The sequence below is a fragment of the Mangifera indica genome, chromosome 8 (assembly GCF_011075055.1).
Source record: "Mangifera indica cultivar Alphonso chromosome 8, CATAS_Mindica_2.1, whole genome shotgun sequence".
Taxonomy (NCBI): Eukaryota; Viridiplantae; Streptophyta; class Magnoliopsida; order Sapindales; family Anacardiaceae; genus Mangifera; species Mangifera indica.
In genome coordinates, this window is record NC_058144.1 from 12,742,810 (window position 1) to 12,763,359 (window position 20,550).

At 34.3% G+C, this 20,550-nt stretch overlaps 3 protein-coding genes across 4 annotated transcripts; 1 reads left to right on the forward strand and 2 right to left on the reverse strand.

Annotated features, from left to right (window-relative positions):
- Window positions 1-1,029: 1,029 nt before the first annotated feature.
- On the forward strand, window positions 1,030-2,281 carry LOC123224541 (adenylate isopentenyltransferase 3, chloroplastic). Its single transcript, XM_044648263.1, has 2 exons — window positions 1,030-1,084; window positions 1,198-2,281. Exon 2 carries the CDS (start codon window positions 1,207-1,209, stop codon window positions 2,179-2,181), a length of 975 nt encoding a protein of 324 aa, XP_044504198.1. The 5' UTR covers window positions 1,030-1,084; window positions 1,198-1,206; the 3' UTR covers window positions 2,182-2,281.
- A 13,777-nt stretch (window positions 2,282-16,058) lies between these two features.
- Window positions 16,059-16,568, reverse strand: LOC123223992. The gene has a single exon (XM_044647477.1). The coding sequence runs from the start codon at window positions 16,566-16,568 to the stop codon at window positions 16,059-16,061; it is 510 nt and encodes a 169-aa protein (XP_044503412.1).
- A 533-nt stretch (window positions 16,569-17,101) lies between these two features.
- Window positions 17,102-20,048, reverse strand: LOC123224312 (protein WHAT'S THIS FACTOR 1 homolog, chloroplastic). Of its 2 annotated transcripts, none has more exons than XM_044647944.1 (2): window positions 18,610-20,048; window positions 17,102-17,436 (listed from the first exon to the last, which is right to left on the reverse strand). In XM_044647944.1, the coding sequence occupies exon 1, from the start codon at window positions 19,846-19,848 to the stop codon at window positions 18,637-18,639; it is 1,212 nt and encodes a 403-aa protein (XP_044503879.1). In that variant the 5' UTR covers window positions 19,849-20,048; the 3' UTR covers window positions 17,102-17,436; window positions 18,610-18,636. The 2 variants fall into 2 exon arrangements, 1 of the variants encoding a protein (XP_044503879.1); XR_006503931.1 differs by having other exon boundaries at window positions 18,578-20,047.
- Between the last annotated feature and the right edge of the window lie 502 nt (window positions 20,049-20,550).

Below are 20,550 nucleotides of genomic sequence, written 5' to 3' on the forward strand. Positions count from 1 at the left end.
TCCCTTAAGAATATAATACAAAATTTTAAATTTATTAAAAAAAAAGTTAAATCGTTATGATTGGGTAAATAATAAAAAAAGTTAAATCGTCATGATTTATTTTTAAATTTATACATAATAAAAATACTATTTTACCTTTATTCCTTTAGTTTTTCAAATTAAAATTTTTTAATGGAAAAGATATTATATATTTATACATATAAGTGGCAGAGAATGTAATTTACTGTAATTAAATAATAGGAGTGGAGGTGTTGGAGTTGACTTGATTTGCAGATGATTGAAGTGATTTGATCGATGCCCACTCGTGCTGGAACGCGCAATTATGAACACCTTCGCTTTCTATCAGACAAACCGCAACAATTCTCATTATCACCCCATTTTTTTATTCGATAGATAGATAACTCACTGCAAAGCAAACCCTAAACTTGCAAATTAATCTGTCGCCATGATGTCAGGGGACCGTAAGGGAAAATGCAAAAGATCAAGTTGGAAAAGGGAATCAGATGTTTTCAAATAAAGACCTCCATCTCCTTGTACAGTTGAGTCCAGCCTGTACTGTAAAGATTCTTCATTGAGCTTTGCAGAAATGGCCTTACTTTGAGGATCAACAACTTTTAATTTTTACCCAGTTCAAAAAACAAATAGGAAGTGCTGTGTATTGATAAATTTTTTGATCAAATATTGGTTCCTTAAAAATTTTGCTGAGAATTTTATACGCTACCTTGAGCAACAGCCTGCATGGAAAGTCACTTAATCACTGCAAACAAATACTACAAATCATTTCCTCTAAGATTGTCTGTCATTCTGACGACTAATCAAAGTAATAAAAACTTAATTTATAAGGGAATATTGTTATAACTTATAGCCACTTTTCTCCATTATAAAAGTTGACTTGAAAGAGACAGTGAGAATTAACTCAAGTTGACATAAATTTTTGTCGTTGAGTTGGGAGTTGGGACCCTTTGCCTACAATTATAAATGCTCTACTCTCAGCTTGCCATAACCTGTAAGAAGTCACGTGAACTTTGAAGACAAATAAGAGACTTCAACACTTTTCCATTCGCCGCATTTAATACACAAAAGGGTGAGTTGAGTTTCCGCAAAACAAATCATGTCCTCGTAAATATATGAATGAATTAATGTTTTATCTTTTATTGTGTTAGTTTAAAATGACTGACCTTTTTATCGTATTTTCAGTGGTTCAACATGAGAATTTCAATGCTATTGCTCAATCAGACAAGCCCTTTGCTGGCTTCACTGGACATACCAACTGAGAGGCTTAAAATGGAGCCTTTGCTTTCAAGAAGGCAGAAAGAGAAGGTTTTGATTATAATGGGAGCAACCGGAGTTGGCAAATCTAAACTCTCCATCGACCTTGCGAGACGATTTCCAGCAGAAATCATAAATTCTGATAAAATGCAAATGTTTGAAGGACTTGACATAACTACCAACAAAATCACAGAGGAAGAGCAGTGTGGAATACCCCACCATTTGCTAGGAATTCTAAATCCTAACGACGACTTCACAGCTGAAAACTTCTGTGAAGTGGCTTCACTAGCCATTGACTCGATTTCGAATCGGGGTCAGCTTCCAATCATTGTTGGAGGCTCTAACTCATACATTGAGGCCTTGATTGATGATAAAGATTTCATATTTCGAACACGATACGACTGTTGCTTTCTCTGGGTAGACGTATCAATGCCTGTGCTACATTCATTTTTGTCAGACCGAGTTGACAGGATGATCGAAAATGGGATGGTGGATGAAGTGAGAAATATATTTGATCGCACAGCGGATTATTCAAAAGGGATAAGAAAAGCAATCGGGGTGCCAGAGTTTGATGAATACTTCAAAGAAGAAACGTTTCTTGATGAGGAGAATCGAAAGAAGGCACTTAAAAAAGCCATTCAAAAGATTAAAGACAACACTTGTGAATTGGCATGTCGGCAATTGAAGAAGATACATCGACTGAGAAACGTCAAGAGGTGGAATATTCATCGTATTGATGCAACAGAAGTGTTTCGAAAGTGTAGCAAACCAGCAGAAGAAGCGGAGGAAAAGCGTGTGGTTGGCCCAAGCACCACCATAGTGGCAGAGTTTTTGTATAATTTTGTCTCCATGGAAGTCCCTGCCCCTGTAGCTGATATCAGAGATCACATCACACAATGCCTTGTGACATAATCAACTTGTCAAAAATCAATTTTGATGGGCTTTCACAATCATAATAATGTTATTCCAAGGCATAAATAAGTAATAGAAATCCTTCATTGTAATCCCAAGAGTTATACTTTAAATAATACTAAAATTATTATACAAGTGCAAGTGCTATGAATATGGAGAGCTTGTCTTGATAACTTAATCAGAAAAGTGCATTTTTATATTAAACCTCGCACAAATTATTGACGTTGGTGGCTTCAACGGTAATGAAATGCCATTGGACGTCTTATCGGAAATCGTAAAAACCATGGAGGTCTCACGGTGGTGCCAATAAAGGCCATAAAAAACTCTAGCCAACCAGCCAAGGACAGATATGGCCTTCGCAACACCAAAGAGGCCAAGTTGAGTTTTTTGGTGCTATTAGAGGTCTGATCTATGCAAGTTTTTTTTTGGCCAAACGTCTATTTCCCACCCAAGGTTTGATGTTTTCTCAAAAGTCCCCCCTTTAACTATGAAAACACCAAACACCCACCCATGACCGGTTAGATTTAATCAAACCCTAACGGTGATAGGGGTAAAATCGTCATTTTTGCTATAATATAAAAAATAAACTAAAATAGAATCTAATTTTACCCCCTAAACTTTAAAAACTAAAATTTTCCGCCAGCCTAAGTTTTAAAAAATGGCAGTTTCACCCTAGGGTTTGGTTTTGAAATCTCCGGCGACCGTTCCAGCTCCATTGCCGACGGCCTCTCCCTCCCGAAGCAGTCTCTCCTTTCGGCGAATGCTTTCCTCTCATTTGGAGGCTCGATTGGCGTCGGAAACACCTTGAGAGACGAAGAACTTCATCGGGGAAGACGAAGTTCTTTGTCTCCCCAGACAAAGACGAAGCCGTCGTCTTCCCAAAAGAAGACCTCTGGGAAGACGACGACTTCATCTTCGTATGGGGAGACGAAGAACTTTGTCTTCCCCGACGAAGTTCTTCGTCTCCCAGGGCGTTTTCGACGTTGATCGAGCCTCCAAATGGGAGGAAAGTATTCGCCAGAAGGAGAGGCTGCTTCGAGAGGGAGAGGCCGTCGGCAATGGAGCCGGAACGGTCGCCGGAGCTTTCAAAACCAAACCCTAGGGTGAAACTGCCATTTTTTAAAACTTAGGCTGAGGGAAAATTTTTAGTTTTTAAAGTTTAGGGGGGCAAAAAGAGATAAAATTTTCAGGCGTTAGGGTTTGGTTAAATCTAACCGGCCATGGGTGGGTATTTAGTGTTTCCATAGTTAAAGGGGGGACTTTTGAGAAAACATCAAACCTTGGGTGGGAAATAGTCGTTTGACCTTTTTTTTTTGTTTTTTAAGGGGAAATTATAATAAATGGCCAAAATTAAGAGGTTTTAAGCAAAATTGTCCAAAACAATCATGTTAAAGCAAAAATACCCAATTTTGTTAAATGACCAAACTGCCCCTATATATAAACAAAGAAAATTTTCTTATTTCCCACGGTAATCTTTCCACGGTCCATTGTAGAAATTCAAAGAAAATTCACTCTCTACGGTCATCCCACGGTCGAAGAGATTTTCGGTGATTTTCGTGCTTTTTGACGACCGAAAATGGCAAAGAAGATTAATATATATTCCGTAATCTTGTTTGAATCAAGTTATTGTTCATATTATTGAGATTTGAGTGAGATTTTGTGGTTTGAAACTTTAGGGTTTCGATTTTAAACAATGCTTAAAATGTTTTGATTCTTGGTTGTTTTCATTGAATTTGTTGAGAAGTTTTGTGTTATAGCCTATGTAGATTTGATTTATGTTGAAATTGGAGGTCGAAATGACTAACTTTTTGTCGAAAAATGCATCCGAAGTTCGACAGTCTGATCGTGGGAACAGTGTATCCCACGGTTAGGAGAGATTGACCGTGGTTTAGGGGGTTAAGTAGTGTTTTCAAAACATTAGGGACCTGGTTGAGAGCGGTTAGTCCACGGTGGGGTTTTATGAAATTTACCATGTGACAGTGGGCTGATGTCGTGAATACCGTGGGTTGGAGGGAAAATTTACTTTTTTGAAACTATAGGAGCGCTTACAGATTAGATATTTTTCTTATCTAAGGTTTTTTAACGTATAGTTTTAGAATTTTATATCCGTTTTTTTTGTTTTAGGGTTTTTTAATATGTAGTTTTCGAATTTCAAATTCATTTTTTTGAATTTTGAGCTTTTTTGACACATTTTACAATGTAATGACGTAATTTCAGCTCAATATTTGAGTTTTTTCGTTTATAAGATATATCGATTCGTATTTTTTTCCAAATTTCACCTTTTTATGATATATCGACTCGTATTTTCCAGATTTTCAAATGATTTTCTGATTAGTGACATTTTTACTTATTTCAACTGATAGAGTTCAAATTTCAATTATATTTTTTCGATTTTCGCAGTTTTAGGATAAATTGAGTCTTTTTTTTAGATTTTCTAACGATTTTTTGATTGTTCACATTCTATGATATTTCAACTTATAGAATTCGAATTTCATTTTCGTTTTTTCAAATTTCACCGTTTTATAATATATCGATTCGTATTTTCTAGATTTTTGAACGATTTTTTGATTGTTGACATTCTAGGATATTTCAATGTTTAGAATTCGAATTTCAGTTTCGTTTTTTCGAATTTCACTGTTTTATGATATTTCGACTTGTATTTTGAAGATTTCTGAACGATTTTTCTATTATTGACATTTTAAGGTATTTCAATGTGTAGAATTCAAATTTCAGTTCTTTTTTTCAATTTTCGTCCTTTCAAGATATATCGATTCATATTTTTATATTTTCGACTGATTTTTCGATTGTTAACATTCTAGGGTATTTCAATGTATAGAATTTGAATTTCATTTTCGATTTTTGGAATTTCACCATTTTAGGATATATCGACTCGTACTTTCTAGATTTTCGAACGATTTTTGGATTGTTGACATTCTAGGGTATTTCAACGTTTAGAATTCAAATTTCAATTTTGTTTTTTCGATTTACTCTCTTTCAAGATATATCGACTCATATTTTTTAGATTTTCAAATGATTTTTCGATTATTGACCTTTTAGGGTATTTCAACGTTTAGAGTTCGAATTTCAGTTTTGTTTTTTTGAATTTCACCTTTTTAGGATATATCGACTCGTATTTTGAAGATTTTCGAATGATTTTTTGATTATTGACATTTTAAGGTATTTCAAAGTATAGAACTCGAATTTCAGTTTCGTTTTTTTTATTTTTGTCCTTTCAGGATATATCGATTCATACTTTCAGATTTTCGGTTGATTTTTCAACTATTAATATTCTATGGTATTTCAACGTATAGAATTCGAATTTTATTTTCGTTTTTTCGAATTTCACCTTTTTAAGATATATCGATTCATATTTTTCATATTTTCAAACGATTTTTTTATTGTTGACATTCTAGGGTATTTCAACATTTAGAATTCGAATTTCATTTTTATTTTTTCAATTTACACTCTTTTAGGATATATGGACTCGTATTTTTCAGATTTTCAAACGATTTTTTGATTATTGACATTATAAGGAATTTTAATATATAAAATTCAAATTTCAGTTCCATTTTTTTTATTTTCACAGTTTTAAGATATTGAAATCTTATTTTTAAAATTTTTCCATTTATTTTTTGATTGTTTTCTATTTTTCATCTTTTTATGTTTTTTTTCATTACTACATTTGTTTACATAGTTGTTTTTTATGAATGTCTTAAGAATTTTTAAAATTTTTGTAGGATATTTCTCGCAAAAGAGAATGTGTTGAAGTCAAGCTGCAAATCACCGATGAGTCCAGACACTTCCGAGCATATGTGATATGTCGTGCACAGTGCACCACATTATCCATGATTACTTCTACACTAACCCCGGATTAGCTTTGACTATTTGAGAGGACATTTTTCAGGCATCTTCTTCATTTACCTAAAACCAAATTCTTTGGGATATTGGTTCATGCATTTTTACTACAATAGCTACATTGACCCTTCACCAAAGATGAGTTATGGTTTAGGGTTAGTAGGGTTGATGACAAGCCTTTCGTTTAGCTGATGCATTGATATTTTTTCATATATTCCTCACTCCTCTAGATATAAGATCAGAGAACATACTTTCGAGATTGTCCAAAGGTGCAATATCATGACATAGAGCGTGTTTTCTTAGCACACGGTGTTAACGATATTGACGCCGTTAAGATAGCCTTATTGTATATTCTTCACACGGTGTTGTTGGGGAATGATCGATGAAAGAAGATATCTGTGGATTACTTACAATTGGTTGATCATCTTGACGGTTTAATTCCTACCCCTGGGGCATTGTTGTGTGGCAAATGACGTACGAGTCTATGTCACAGGTGAGTGATAGAGTGTGCTCCAGTCGGATGCTTGAAATGCATAAATGCGACCTCTATGGATTTTTTTTCGCATTTCAGATAAATTTTAATTTATTGATTATATATATTAATTGGCAAAAATATGAATTGATTTATTTAAATCATAAATGATTATATATATGAGATGTTGGACACCTTGTACGATTGGGTTGTCATTATTGATTTCTATACGTCCCCACAGATGTTTAGGTGGCATACACAGGACGTCCCTAGTTGGAGTCATATAGGCACTATTTTCACTAATGACTTGGTATGTAGTCGTTAATTAATAAATCGATTAATTCATTGAATATTGTAATTATTTTGACTTATATATCTTCATGATTAGGATGATGTCATATTCATGCTTTGTTCTTCATCGATGGAGGAGGGTTTACCATGGTATGCTGACATTTACGAGTACACCGGTTTACCAGATACTGATTCCTCTTTATCATCTTCGGTTCCTTTCATGACAGAAGACGGGGCTTCTCTAGTTTTAGGACATTCAGATATACTCGTCGAGACTTCTGAGACACATAAGAAGCCTATTCAGCCTCTTGTTATGGAGCAGCCTCTCTATCCCCCTGGAGTTCAGAGCCTATTGACCACAGACCATCCTGGAGTTGAGGACTGTACTACTCGTCATGTCATCGAGGAGTATCCTCCATCAGTATCACCCAGTATTTCCATGTTAGATGCTACATTGGCGTACTAGGGTGCTACGATTTTACATGAGATTTCGAGTTTTCACGATGATATGTTTTAACTAATGACTTGATTATGCAATGATATGTCTTCACAAATGACTCGATTACGTGACGATATGACTCGATTAGATGATATGTTTAGAGGACATCGTCACGTATACATGTCCAACCCCCGTCGATCAGGTTGTAAAACCACATCTAATTTATTACTTATAAAAATTGTATTTCGTTATTATTCTGACAACTATAATTATATTTGTACAAGAAAGAGACGATGATATCGGGACGACCTCTCCCATTGATACCGCAATACCACCCCATCAGTCACATGAGTCCGTATTTAATTTTAAAATTGGCAAAAATATGTTAAATGTTGTTATTATATATAATATTGTTATATATGAAATGTTACTGATTAAGTTATTATTACTATTACCTTAAGGTAGTTACCAAGAGGGGGCATCGGTCGACCCTTCTGTTATATCACCTGTCTGAGCTGAGGTATGTTACTTATGGTTGGAACTATATTTTTATGACTTTTTGTTATCGATTAATTCATTTTATATATTCATATAGAGTCTTCCACATGAAGGCCTTTTGATTAGATCTTCGGTTGCTTCAGATCCTCTACTTAAGGTATAAAAATTATTGTAGAAATGATATTTTATATGAAATATCATTTACCATTTTGTTCTTTTCATGCATTTAGAGGACCCGCATTGAGATATTGTTGATCGAGGGTTCTCCTTGAACACCTTCCCCGGAAGTTGAGGTTAAGTTTTTTTAAGAAATGTCATTGATTGATTTGTTTTTCCCGATATAATATTTATTTAACAATGTTTTGTCTCTTTTTCAAAACGAGCGATTGTGGTTACTTAATGATATCTCGAGCTCCAATAAAAGGACAATGGATATTAGTTCACAGGAGAAGGACTTCCAGGAGGATGTTTTCAAGGCCATCCATATTGAGATATATCAATTATAATTAGTATATAAATATTTATATATATTGTTCATTGAGATGTTCAAAATTACAATTTTGCAGTCCATCAAGGAGGCATGCACGGTGGACTTGATCGTGATTCAGAATTCTTCAGTCAGACCTTTCGCATACATGGAAAAGGTAACATTAATCGATTAATGCATAATTGTTACGTAGGATGAAATAATGAATTAAGGGGGCGTTTGGTTTGGGTAATGTTTGATTACTAAAATAGAAAGATTACCTTGAAGATAGATTACTTAAAAGATTACTGGGTATAAATGATTACTATGTTTGATAAAATTTGATAGGTATAAATAATTATTGTGTTTGGTTAAAGGTAATGAAAGATTACAAGTAAATTATTTTATTTAAATGCCCTTGAATATAATTATTTTTAAATATTTTTTATATTATTTGTCATATTAATTAAAAATAAATTTATTTTTATCTCAAAAAATTAATAAATAATAATTTTTCTATAATAAACTCAAGATTACCCCAGTAATCTTTAAATACCTAAGGTGAAGGTGGTAATCAGATTACCACCTATATTACCTGCTACGTCAGCATTGGTAATAGAAGATTACTGTAATCTTTTATTACTGACAAACCAAACAAGGGAATAAAAGATAGATTACTAAGGTAATCTATCTTACCGTCAACCAAACGTACCCTAATAGTTGTATATACTTGCAACTGATTCGTACAGCATCGGTCAGATAGTCCAAAAGGGTCTGCTGGTTCGTACCCTGTATACAAATCCAATCAAAGGAAGGGCAAAACAGTAACTCAGAACTATTCCATCCTCTGCCTCAGAGCGTGAGGAATCTTTTCTCACGTGGTACACCAGAGCTACAACTTCCAACGCGCATGATGTTTACTTCATCGGGTTAAAGTTGAAGGACAATTTTTGGTAGCTTATGGTAAAGTTGCGCAAGTGGCTGACCGACGATGTAAGTTGTCTATACTATATAATTTGGTTAAACGTTTGATATATTTGTTAATAACTAACACATTTGAAGTTGTTTATACCATTTTAGCATGTGGATTCCTTTTTGGCTATATTACATCAGCACTAGAACAATCACCGTGTGACTGTTTCACAGTACTAGAGGACTGCCCACATATTCTTCGTAGGCTATATTGAGATGGCCTGAAAGAGTTGACATACCATACCGTATAAGGAGTTTGAGTTTTTGACATACTATACCGTATAAGGAGTTTGAGTTTTTAAGGCTCTTCACGAGGATAGTTGAAGCAGCGCACACTCCAGGGTTGTTTATAATCAACTTTAATTTGTCATTGTTTATAGGTTTACATCTTTTTAAACTTTGACTATGCACATTGGGTGGCTGGAATTATAGATTTTTGTGAGTGATCAATTACGGTGTACGATTTAGAGGTATCATATTCAGGGAATATGAGGTATCTCGAGTGGCAGATACGACTGTACATGACATTCATTCCTACATTATTAGAGGCAATGAGCTTCTGGATAGCTTTTGGGCAGACTCCATGACATGATCCTCTCACGTTACATCAAACGATGGATGTCCCTCAATAAGAGGAGGGCTCCGGTGACTGTGGCATGTTTATGTTATGTTTTTTTGAATGTTTGACATTGTTACGGAGTGTTGATTTTCCTTGAGAGTCGTCTACCTCCATGCGTCAACATTTAACATTGCAGTTATATTTTTACTATATCGAGTAGCTCACGGGTGCATATTTAGTTAGCCCGTTGTTTATTTATCGTTCTTCATATGTTTTTATGTATATATTTATTGTATGTGCATATGTGTATGATGTACTTTATCTATCATTATATATGAATACGTATTTGATTTCATTTTTTAAATAATCTTGTCACGAAAATAATTATATATGATTTGAGTGATGTTACTATCAAACGTTAGATGAATAAAGAAATACTCAAACAACTCAGTTTAACAACTATAAAATGAAGAAATTAATTACATTAAAGTTATTACATCACATGTCAATACAATTATATATTTGAAACAATAATAAAAATACATCGATTACATATAACTGAAATACAATAATGATGAATCATATAACTAACAAAACTGATTATAAGCATGTCAAGATCTCATCCTTTTGCCTTTTTTAGATAAACGCTGCGAGGCAGAGCTTGGGACGGGTGTTGGGCTTTTACATTGGGTTCGTACATGTCTTGATTCATGGCAACAATTGCAAATCCTAGGTGTAACATTTTCTCCTTGCGAAGGACGTCGATTTCTATTGGAAGGGCGACCCAGATGATGACTATCGAGGACGGGGGGCAGAATAACTATTTCTTCTAGTGAGTGCAACCAATCGGATTGGTTTTCAAGAGGAGTGACAGGTTCCTGATATATTGCACGGTAGATATTGGTGCGGAAGAATGGATGAACCTATGCATTGACATTTGTGAGCCTCATATGTCATGTAACAACAATGGCATACTTGCACGGAATACGTGAAAGTTGAAACTTTCTACACGTGCAAGACATTTCATCAAAGTCCATAATACCTATGTATCCAATAAAACCGACAACCTGATATCGAATCGGTGTAATTGGCCAAACCTCCAAGCGTGCAGACTTTGACAGACGACTACTGATGTTCTCTTCTGCCCAAGGGGTGACAAAATTAGGACATTCATCTATAATTTGAAAAAATATTAACAACGCATTTGGTAATAACCAAAACTAAGGGGAAAAAGTACATGAAAAAAAACATTTAATTATTAATGATTTGATACTTGAATGATTTCTCCTCTTGTAAAACCATCGCTGCATGGTACCACGAATGAACTCGATGAGCATTATGATAGGTAGACCTCGTGCATGTCTGACAATAGTGTTAAATGGCTTAGCAATATTAGTTGTCACGATATTGTATCGATTTCCCAGAAAGTGTGCTATACTCTAATGCTCAAATCTGACCTCATGTAGATATGCTTTAGCTTGAGGGTTCATCGAATCAAGACATTGCATCATTGCCCCAAATTTTGCTTTTGTGTATGATTTTACGACTTTCTAATATGCACCCGCAACTTGGAAAGTGGTAAAAAATATGAGAACTGATTAAAATCAAAATGTATGAAAAAGATAAACTTTTACAAATTTTAATACTTGTTTAAAACTATACCTTTGAGTCTCGTTTATACTTTGCCCGCATGTTACACAAAAGATGATGACAACAACATCCATGGTGGATATCTGGAAAGACTTCAGCCATTGCCGAGTATATAACATGATGTCGATCTGAGATTATTGCTAGCTTGGAAAGGTCGTGGATGCATTCTTTAATCCTCGTGAGAAACCAACACCACATGTTATGATCTTCTTTTTTGCCGACACCGAAACCAATAGGATATATCTGGTTATTACCGTCAAGAGCCGCCGCAATAAATAAATGCCTTAAATATCGACCTTTAAGGAAAACAACGTCGATGCAAATAACAGGTTGGAGATATTCTCTGAATGCATGAACAGAACATTCTAATGCGATGAAAAAATTCTTAAATCAATGGCCATCATCCGTTTCAATAGTAGTAACGGTGCCCGGATTAATACGCTGTAGATTATAGCAATAATCTGGTAAAAACATAAATAAGTCCTCCGATGAGCCCCTCAATGAATTTATAGTCTAGTTTCTTGCCTGCCACGCTTGTGAATATGAAATATCAATTTTATATCGGTCGACGATGTCCACAATTATTTCCTTAGGCTGATAAATTCGATCAATCATCACAAACTTTGACCTCAGTAATTGACCTAAAGCTTGAGCCCCGACTTGTCTGTGATTTGGCATGATTTGATCAACTGAACATGTGTGGGTAGGATTCATATAATTGATTTGAAACACTTCACTGACCTTGGGCTTGGTTGCATGTATATACCATTCACAATTTTCAGCCTTGCACTTAATTTCCTATCGCGTCTTGTCAAATTTTTTGACCATGAATTGAAATCATTTAAGTAAGGCAAATTGCTTCACAACGTCTTTCAATTGTATTTTATTATGGAAAATATCACTAACCTTTACACCATTCTCCTCTCGGATCGATCTGGTACCACATGATGATGTTGATGGCTGTGGAGGAAAATCAGGAAGCCACCTAAACAGATCAGTGGGGACATTATCAAAAAATTATCCAAAATAATTTTCAGCACCTGAAATAGGATTTTCAAGCTGCAAACTGTCTATACCCTCGGTAACTAGTGTCATATACTCAGGCTCTACATCTTCAGAAGGAATATCGGACATATCATTTCCATCAAAGTCACCCCAATCGGGAACTCTATCTTTTTCTCCATGAGCCCATGAGTTTGCAATGTATAATGGGTCATTACTGAAATCAATCAAGTTTTCCAAATCGTATTATTTTTTCACTCCACTAATTTCTTCTTCATCTTCTTCTTTCTGCCTTTCAATTGGGGTACATGTAACAAAAACAAGAATATATTCCTGTAAGCATTGAGACATATCAATAAGACCATGGACATCTTCATCATTTTGGATTTGTACAGGGTAGTTGAGCTCAATTTTTCTTGGCTTCATTGATAATTGAATGTAGTTTTTCATTGGATCAATACCACAAGACTCTTTCAAAAGCTCAATAAATCCCTCAAATGTTGTTCCATAAGGAATTTTAATCAATTGTTTGGATCCTCCAACATATTTCATTATGTTGTTGCCACCTTGAATCTATTCTCCTTGGTAACAAACCAATGTATAACCATCAATTTTAATTATCAATTCTGCAATGACGAATTTTAGAAATAATTATTCATTTATAAAAAAAAATATGTAATAACTATGTAAAATAGTCTTACAATTATTAATATAAAAAAACCCCTCATATTTTTCTAATATTTCATTTAACCCCTATAATTATTTAATAATTTATATAACACCCTCGTATGTTATCTTGTATCAAAATGTATCTATCTATTTTTAACGTTCCATTTAAAACGTTTTTACAATGTTTAATATCAAAATACCTTTTATATTTTTTTAAAATTTCATTTAATCCCCTATAATTATCTAATTTTTTATTAAACATCTTTGTATAATATCTTATATCAAAACGTATCTATTTATTTTTAATATTTCATTAAAAACGTTCTTACAATATTTAATATCAAAATACCCAATATATTTTTCTAATATTTCATTAACCCCCCATATTTATCTAACAATTTTTTAACAACCTTTTATGTTACCTTGTATCAACATGTATCTATCTATTTTTAACATTTCATTTAAAATGTTCTTACAATGTTTAATATCAAAATACCCTCTATATTTTTTAATATTTCATTTAGCCCCTCATACTTATCTAATATTTCATTTAATACCCTCGTATGTTTCCTATTATCAAAATACATCTATTCATTCTTAACATGTTTTTAAATCCTTCATGATATTATGAAATATCAAAATACCCTCATGTTTTTCTTAACCTTTTATTTAACCCCTTATAATTATCTAAACTTTCATTTAACACCATTTTATGTTTTCTTGTATCAAAAAAATCTATCTACTCTTAACCTATTATTTAAATCATTCATGTATTATGTAATTTCAAAATACCCCCCATATTTTTTAAATATTTTTTTACCCCCTACAATTACCTAACATTGCATTTACCACCCTTGTATGTTGTCTCATATCAAAATACATCTATCTATTCCTAAAATTTCATTTATAATGCTCTTACAATGTTTAATATCAAAATACCCTCATATTTTTATAAATTTTATTTGATCCCCCATAATTATCTAACACTTTATTTAACACCTTTGTATGTTGTCTTGTATCAAAATATATCAATCTATTCTTAACATGTTATTTAAATAATTTATATATTGTATACTATTAAAATACCCCCCATATTTATCTAACATTACATTTAACCCCTATATTATTATCTAATATTCAAGTACCCTTTTATATGACATATAAACTAGATTTAACAAATAAAATTAAGTTTCTAGGTTAAGATTCGTATGAATGCCTTTTTTTCACGAATAACCTTTTTTTAAAATCGAATTCAGAAATACGAACTTTTTTCATCTGAACGAACCTGTACTAATTGATATTGAGTAAAAATGAGAGTGAGAGTGAGTGTTTGAGTGATATAAGAAATATGTGTAATAAGAGTGAGTGAGAGTTTATATAAATGTGGTAAAAGGTAATTTTGGTATTTTAAAAAAAATTTAGGGCATTTTTGCTTAAGAATAGAAAATTTAGGCATTTTTTTTAAATAGTAAAATTGGGTATTTTTACCTAATGGAAGGGTATTTTGGCCATTTACTAAAATTTCCCTTTTTTAAATTTTTGTTGGACTAGTTGATAAATACTAGAGCTGGAACAGGTAAAATATGTTTCCAATAAGGTAACTGCGGCCACAATCCACCGCACCAATGAGCATATAGCCGTACAGAAGAGCCGCTGACTTCCGTGCATCAGTTTAGTGCGTACGTACGAACTTACTTGTTTGTTAATATTCTATCGTCACCATGCCTCAGCTCAGATCCCGATGTCCTATCACCAATGATCGAGAATCTGAGTCCTTTTGCAAGCAATCAGTTGGGAAACGAATAAAGGAAAAAAGAAGAATAGCAATAAGAAAGTAGATAATCTAATTGCCAAGTTTGGTTTTTGTCTCATGATTAGTGCATTATGAGTGGGAAGAAAGAAATAATAAAAGGAAGAAGAAGAACAATTTGTTGATTTATTGGTGGTGAAAGCGTTCCATCCAAAACGCATCGTCTGTTTCATCCCACTTGAATCCAGCAATATTGTATTAAATCCCTTACGCATAAATTGCAAAACAGTACTGGAAGTCAAATACTCCATGCATGAAGGACCCACAAACTAAAGAAGAAGAAGAAGAAACAAATTAATGGGTCAAACTCAAAAGAATCCGTATCTTTACTCCATCACTTCCAGCTTTTTAGATAAGGTTTTTCTTTCATGAGCATCAATGAAAAATCTGTTATTTTCACCAATCAAATGGGTTTGGCTTTAATATTAAAGATGTCTAGATAGATTCTGGGTGTGATGGACCACTGGAATAAACAGAGAAGAGGTTCTTCACTGTACAAAAGAAAACTTCGCGGAGAACGGAATGAATGATTGGGAAGGGAGGGAGATGAGCGACAAAGTAGTGCAGAAAGCAAACTGTAAAGTCAATAAAATTTATTCGTCTTCTGGAGGAAAAACTTGGAATAAAAACTTTTTCTCATCAGTCACATTATCTTTTTGGTTTCCATTTGGGGTCTTGTTCGTCGCCTCTCGAAAATATTCTCTCTTGGACACAATGGGATGACGGGAGACGAATCCATTGATGAAAGAAAGAAGGAAAGACTGAAAAACTGTAGTTGACAGTATATCATTTTATTATCTCAATTGATTCGTCTGTTCCACCGTAATAAAGAAATGTCCAAACTCCAAACCAACTTGTAGCTTCGATTATTGTTATACAAATTCAAGCAAGTAATAAAAAAAAACCAATTCCAGTTTCAGTTTCTATTTTCAATAAGCAGTCATTTTATTCATCAAATATATGTAAATGCAAAAGCACTTCAAAATAAAAGATGCAAGAGCTAGTTGTACATTTAACAGATGAAATAGTACTATAGATATATAATTATTAATACAAGAAATGGCATTATAGACCGCAAAAACAACAGCAATGAGCTGAAACTCAGTAACTCTGTCATATATATAAAACATGGTTAGTTTAAGCGGCAACCACAGTCCAATTAACCAAACATAATTAAGCACGACAATGTCTCTATTATGTTATTAGGCGCCCCGGGCAAGTGTAAGTAACATTGCAGGAGTCATCAACAATGACAGTGTACTCGTGCACAGGCCTGGCAAGGAAAATAGGTAAACGAACCAGCAAGTCACAGACACACTCATTGTCTACGTTCTTCAACCAGCGGCAACAGTTCTCTTCCTCTGGTGTTGCTGGTGATCCATGATCGCGCCTGTGCCTGTGCCTGTGTCTGTGTCTGTGTCTGTGTCTATGTCCATGGCCTGAATTATCATCATGCGAAGGGAAGGGGGTAAGTTGGGGAGGTGGGAGAGGTGGCGCCTGGCTGTATGGCAGCATTGCACATGCATAGTTTACAAGATTGAATTGGGAGGAACAGACTGAGCGTTGAGTAACTGGATTTGGTGGTGGTACCGGGCGGAATGGCCGTGGCATCAGCTGGCAGTCCACCTTGGTTGAGAGGAGTACCAGAAACATAAAGAGTGCTAATAAGAGGATCTTGATTCTTTCCTTTGAAACGAACTTCATTATCTTTTGGTAAATGGTATATCAGACTAGTTGATGCTGCTATTTATGCCTGCCCAATCATAAATTTCTTGTTTCCTTAAATTTGATTTCTAGGTGATTGTGGAGAATAAACTATCAAAGGTCAAGGGAGTCAGGCCAGTTTATTATTGATGTCATGAAAGGGTTGAGGTTACCATTGGTTGTGTATATTTCATTCATTTTGTGTGAAGATTTGTTAGGTCACTTGCTGATTTTCGAGGCTGCTGCTTACCAAGTTACCAACAACCTTGCGCCTACTATTTTGTAAAATTAGACAACAATCAAAAGCATCGTAAAGAAGGTAAAGAGTGCATATACAAAGTAAATCATCTTTAACAAGACGATTGGACAGAAAGAGGCGTTACCCATTGGAAAAGACCTATAAAAATTGGTGTATAACCAAGTTGTGTGAGGCTTGTATCCTTCTGATCTGAGTTTACACCACATATTAGATCTAGCTACCGTTGCATGCACAGAGTTGGCTACGGCTGTTATCAGAAAAGCACAACTGTATCTGAAATCAAAATAATAATTTCATTGAAGAAATCAAACCATATTATTTGTTATCAAACTATCCAAGCCATTTCCTCTCCTAGATTCAACTTTTAACCATGTAAATGATCTGCTTCACTTGTCACAGCTACTAAAAATATGACTCCAAATGGTGTTTGCATACATGGAAAAGGTTTTGGCCCAATCACTGCATGTGAGACAAACCAATCCGTGAATGATAGCACAGGCAGGGATCCACTTCAAGATATCCGATATACATCCAGAACTTAGCAGGAACCTATAAATTGAACAAGCATCCGGTATACTTGATCTCCACGGGAAGCGCTCAAATCAAAATCTGAAAATGATAGCAACAGGCATTTGATTCATTGGATTTAAATATGACTGATCATAGATTCTCATTAATGACAATCAGTTAAACATGTAATAACACAATCACCCATGCCGAAAAGGAAGCAGGCAGAATGACAATATAGGTATCTAACTAATAAGGCAGGATCAGAATCACCTAAATGTCTTAAATTCATCAATCTTGTAAAAGATAAAGCATTTCAACCCTCCAAAGTCCACTTAACAGACACAATCAAACTAATATCCAATTATTATACTAATAAGGCAGTATGTGTCATGAGTTAGACTATCAATCTCCTTAAAGATCAAATCTTTTTCATCCCTCTGAAGTCTAATATACAGACAGCAATCAAACTAAAAACTCTGGGGGTTAAGATGCCGTACATGTGATATGAGAAAAACAAATAATCCCATTAGATCGCTCAGGGCATGGCCTCAGCACATAACACACACTGGACCAACTGTTATAGTATGAACAAGTGCACTAACAGGCAACCAATAAGAGTGATACAACTTTATAGTAGTCTTGTGAATCATCTATCTGATAGGCAGTGTCTTTAGTAACCAAAATTGACTCTGAATTAGCCTTTTGAACAATCTTATATGCAGCATACTTGGTAACTAAATATATATTAAAAAAATCACTTTAAATTAATACTCTAAAAATCTTTAAAAAACAGGGACCAAATCCAATTATTTATAGACTATCTGACCTCTGGGTTTGAATCAGCAATGGCAGTAAATACTAAGATATGTACATCGTTTGAAGTGCACTGAAGCAAAAACATTGGTGGATGGGATATGAAAAACATTTCCCAAAGGAAAAAATTTACACAGCATATCACATTTCACCTTTTATTAATGGCTATCACATCCAAAACAGCTATACCAGACAAAAAGGGACAGAGTTAAAACAAGAAAAGCAGTTTCACCCCCTTGATGTACAAAATTTAGTGACTTCAAAAATTATATTACATCTTAATAATAACCTCAGGCTCCTCATCAGTGCTTTCAGAAAACATTTTGTAGAATCTAGAAAATGGGGCAACAAAAATTTCTGACAATAAGAAAAAAAAATTAACTTCATATCAACAGCCATTTTGACTCTAAAATTAACCAGTTTATACCTGTTATGAGGTTTTACACTGTGAGACATTACCATCTTATTCCCTTTGACCTTTCAGATTCACATCTGCTCATTACACCCACAATTCCTACTTGTTCTCATTCTTAGGGCCATCATCTCCATGTCCTTCTTAAGCTCCTCTCTCTGCACCCTCAACTGTTTTGCTCTCTCCTGCCTGCCTTCCTTCAACAACTGAACAAACCTATCTTTAATCTCAAGTAACGGATCCCTATCAATCAACTCACTATCCTTATAGGCCTCCCTCAGCACTGCAGTCTTAATGTTACCTTTCAAAGACATATAAAAGATTCCTGAGTGCCTAGTGAACACAGATGAAAATGCATTGGAAAACCTATAGTCATCGCTAAACTTCCCCAATATAGCCACGGGAACTCTCTTGAAAATCGATAGAGACAACAACTCATGAAAAACCCCAACGGTTCTTTTCTCCATTTCTCTTGACGACTGTTCTAAACTCGATACATCCTCATAAGGAGATATATAATCCAGCTCCAACCAATCTCTAGTCCATTCTCTCATTTCCTTCCTCAAGTAAAACCCTGAAGGCAATTTCACATTGAAGTTAGGTCTAACACGAATCCCAGTTACTTTAGCTTCCTCTTCAGCTCTAAGCTGAATAACAGATTTTGCATACTCGGGATTCCAAGATTCCAACTCTAAGAACGATTTTTCTTCTCCAGGACACCCAACCAACTTGAAATAATTAGAATATTTCGGCACTAAATTTACCAAAAAATCGCTTGGAAACCCAAATTCTCTTTTCACATGAACCAATTTATCAACACTAATTACTTTATCTTTAGACATCATCAACAATTTACATAACTTAGCTACAATCAACTCCTCATGTTGATTATATATTTTTCTTTCCACTTCAAGGAAATCTCTTAGCTTCTCACTGGGACGCAAAAACAAAACCGGGCCGGTTTTGGGTTTAATCCGATCATAGTAAGTGTCAAAGAGACCCGGGTAATGATTTAGAAAGGTCTTGATTTTGACGTTAAGGTGTAATCTTTCGCGGCGTTTTTCGAGGTAACGACGCGGGATGGCTTGACCCGGTTCATTTAAGACCTCCTTGACCACCCGGGAACAGAGCTTGTTTTGCTTGTCATTCTCTATGGCTTGGTCTAGTTTCCGGTCTTTTCGCCACACGACTTTGAGGCTTGAAATGGGTCTGATTTGGCGAGTGATGCCAGGGCTTGTGTGAAGTTTTTGTAGGTAAAATAATAAAGTATTGGCTTTGAAGAGCATACCTGAAATGCTATGCGAACAGTCAACCACAAAGAATCTGCGAGAAACGGAGGAAGTAAGAGACAGAGAGAGTTGCTGACATTTAAAGCCCTAATTCTCAGAGAGATGATGCGATTTGGACTTCTTGAAACGGCTAAACGGCGTCGGTTTTCACTTGCTAATTGTTGCGTGAAGCTAGCAAGAATTAAGACTTGGATAGCGTCTTATGACTACGGCTTCAATTTATTTAAGAGTAAATTACAATTTCTCATCCAATGTACGAACTAAAAATACTTTTTTATTTCAAATCAAAATCTATTAATAAAAATTTTTTCAAATAAATTTATTATTTTATTTCTATTATTTAATTTTTTCAAAATTATCGTATAATCTCAAATTAACAAAATTTAAATATATAAATTACATAAAAATCCATTTATTTTCTATTCTTTTCACTTTTATTGTCTTTTTTCTCTCTTCTCCATTTTAGACAAAGAATCAATTGATAGTAGTAATTATATGGCCAAAAGACTTATTCCCACCTAAGGGATAGTGTAATTCCAAACTTATATCCATTAATTTTAAAAAACTCATAGTTTTACATATTAGCCAATTTTTGTTAAAATTTTTAGTTATGGTTAAAGGTTAAATTGTCATTTTAATGATAATATTAAAAAAAATAATATTTTATTTTATTTTTTCACCTTAGTTTTAGAAACTAAC

Coding starts and splice junctions, on each gene's coding strand:
- LOC123224541 (XM_044648263.1), top strand. CDS start 1,207: ATGAGAATTTCAATGCTATTGCTCAATCAGACAAGCCCTTTGCTGGCT.
- LOC123223992 (XM_044647477.1), bottom strand. CDS start 16,568: ATGAAGTTCGTTTCAAAGGAAAGAATCAAGATCCTCTTATTAGCACTC.
- LOC123224312 (XM_044647944.1), bottom strand. CDS start 19,848: ATGCTCTTCAAAGCCAATACTTTATTATTTTACCTACAAAAACTTCAC.